Source organism: Cryptomeria japonica, chromosome 5 (genome assembly GCF_030272615.1).
Source record: "Cryptomeria japonica chromosome 5, Sugi_1.0, whole genome shotgun sequence".
Lineage (NCBI taxonomy): Eukaryota > Viridiplantae > Streptophyta > Pinopsida > Cupressales > Cupressaceae > Cryptomeria > Cryptomeria japonica.
The window spans coordinates 253,988,816-253,991,616 of record NC_081409.1 but is presented as its reverse complement, the minus strand read 5'-3'; the positions used below and the strand labels follow the sequence as shown (position 1 = coordinate 253,991,616).

Genomic DNA, 2,801 nt, shown 5'->3' with positions numbered 1-2,801 from the left:
AATATATATTATAAATATGAATGAAGTCAACCAAAATCCTTCTTAACGAGTTCTTGGCAAGTCACGTAAAAGAATTCATCTCCCTCACAGAGTAGAAAAAAACGCATCATGCAAGACGTTTGGTAGGTACCAGTCAAGCCTCGGTTCGTGCAGCAAATAGCCATGACGGAGCGCACGTTTGGAATAGATGGCGTGCTTTGCTTCCGGGAGAACACCAACACCATCACCATCTGGAAAAGCTCTCATTTGGGTAAGATTACTCAATACCCAGAATCGTCTGTATTGCCGTATAAAAGCGAAATGACAGTTTTCATGTGAAATTTGAAGAATTGAATTGTTTCGTGAACGAAAGTTGTAAAACTTTAGGTATTTGGTGCAACAAAGATTTCGAGGGTAACATTCACTCATGCCTTATTTATACTCACACTAGAGAGAATACAAGAAAAATATCACGAGTAAATGCGTGTAACTGTGTCAGTTGCGATGACCACATCCATCATTTTCCTGGTCCTGTGTGTGTCGCTGCAGTACTTTTGCATAACAACGTTGGCTTCTCAGGCAACCTGTGCGCCGCCTCCTGCAATTGAATGCAAAAGCAATGCATGCGACGTCTTCAATTACCAAGGCGTTTGGGACGACCGTGGGATTTGTAAAGCTCAGAATTCTGCATGGCCCACATCAGAAGCAGAGCTTGTGCAAGCTGTTGCGAATGCAGTGAAAAACAAGCAACGAATCAAAGTTGTGAGCAAGCTGTCTCACAGTGAGCCAAAACTGGTGTGCGTGGGAAGCGAAGGCCTCATCATATCCACCCAAAACTATGCCTCTGTAATTGAAGTGAATAAGACCGCCATGACAATTAGGGTTCAGGCAGGAGCGCTGATGAGCGACGTTCTGGAGGCGGCCGCCAAGGAAGGGTTGGCTCTGAACGCCATGATTTACTGGAGCGGCGTCTCCGCCGCCGGCGTTATCTCCACCGGCGCCCATGACAGCGGCCTCGTTGGAAAAGGCAGTGGCGTTTATGAGTATGTGGTTGCAATGAGATTAGTTGTTCCTGCTTCTCCCTCCCAAGGCTATGCAAAGGTGATCAGCTTGACAGAAGCAGACGAGGAATTGAATGCTGCCAGATTGTCTCTGGGCACTCTTGGAGCGATTTCCGAACTCACATTCGCTTTGCAGCCAATGTACAAGCGCTCCATTTCGACCGTGGTGAAGGATGACACCGATCTGGAATATGAAGCCGAGAGTTTCCTGAGAGCTCATGAATTTGCAGACATAAACTGGATTCCCTCACACGGGAAGGCGGTTTATATTCCCATTGATCGACACCCAGTCAATGTTCCAGGAGATGGCCTCAACTCTATAATTGGCAGCGCCAGCAGTGTAGTCGACATCGAAAGAAAAGCGGCAGATTGTGAGTACAAGTCAACAAATTGATGTGCCCATCTTCACCAAATAAATAACGATTATGATAATGATAAACAAATAGTTTTCTTATAAAAGTAGACACCGAATGCTTAGTTAAAGGATCAGGCCTTTGGGTTAACTTATTGTTTTTTTCCATCACTTTTTAAAGATTTAATGTTCTACCTTCTCATCACAAAGTTAAATAATATTCGTGTCTATTCATCTAATTATTTGATTCTATTGTGTAGATGAAGCAATCCAAGATAGGGCAGACGTTGAAGCTATATGCAGTGTACTCATAAACGAGACACTTGATCTTGCAATTAATGGTAGCGGCTTTCTCAATGATGGAAAACGCTTTACGGGGTACCCGGTAATAGGATTCAATCACCACATGCAAACGTCTGGTGGCTGCCAAGCAGGAAGATACTCTGTGGCTTGCACTCCCACATCAATTTTAGATAAAAATGAGACCGTCTGTTCCTGGGATCGACGAATATACGCTACCTTATACTTTGGTGTGGAACTAAGAGTGCCTGTATCTCGTTTGCCCCAAGTAATAAAGGATGTGAAGAGGATAAGGGATTTGAATCCTCAAAAATTGTGTGACATGTCAGGAATATTTATGCGCTCTATTAAGAAATCTGATGCGTATTTGGGACCTAAGGAGGATGTGGTGACATTAGACATGATGAATTATAGGTCAAGGGCGGTCGGTACACCCAAGTGGAATGAAGATGTCTATGAAGAGATTGAACAGATGATAATTGAGAAGCATGGTGGCGTGTTACATTGGGGCAAATCAGGGGGTTACCTGTTTCAAGGACTAGCTAAGAGGGCAACTAATTTAGAAAAGTTCATGGAGGTGAAGAAGAAATTTGATTCGTCCGGACTATTTTCTAATGAATGGACAGATGGTCTGTTTGGGATCGGGGGAGGAAGTTTAGAGATTTTCAGGGATGGGTGCGCATTGGACAAAGTTTGCAAGTGTAGAGAGGACAGTCATTGTGCTCCCCAAAAAGGGTACTTCTGCAAACCGGGAAAGGTTTGGAAGAAGGCACGTGTTTGCACAAAACTCAATTAACAGTTTATAGCTCCGCTCTGTGTGGAATCTTCTTTAGTTTTATTCAATGCAGTAAATAACAAATGTATCCTCAACAAATAAATGCGTGTTGATTACATAACTTGCAACTTGATATTTTATACTGTAAGGAGTACTTGATATATCATTTGGTTATATATTTTTATAGATTTATTTTAATATTTGTCATTCTAGCATTTCTTATGGTCTAGAATTTAAATAATCATTTTATTTTTTTTAATATTATATGGCTTTTCTTAAGTTAGAGATACGAGAATTTAATAAGAGATCCTATTAGATCGAACTAATTTTTTTT

The 2,801-nt window shown here is 41.8% G+C and overlaps 1 protein-coding gene across 1 annotated transcript; it reads left to right on the top strand.

Moving 5' to 3' along the window:
• The first annotated feature begins 459 nt into the window (after positions 1-459).
• Positions 460-2,488, top strand: LOC131058793 (probable L-gulonolactone oxidase 4). Its single transcript, XM_057992396.2, has 2 exons — positions 460-1,411; positions 1,653-2,488. Exons 1-2 carry the CDS (start codon positions 460-462, stop codon positions 2,486-2,488), a joined length of 1,788 nt encoding a protein of 595 aa, XP_057848379.2.
• Positions 2,489-2,801: the final 313 nt, after the last annotated feature.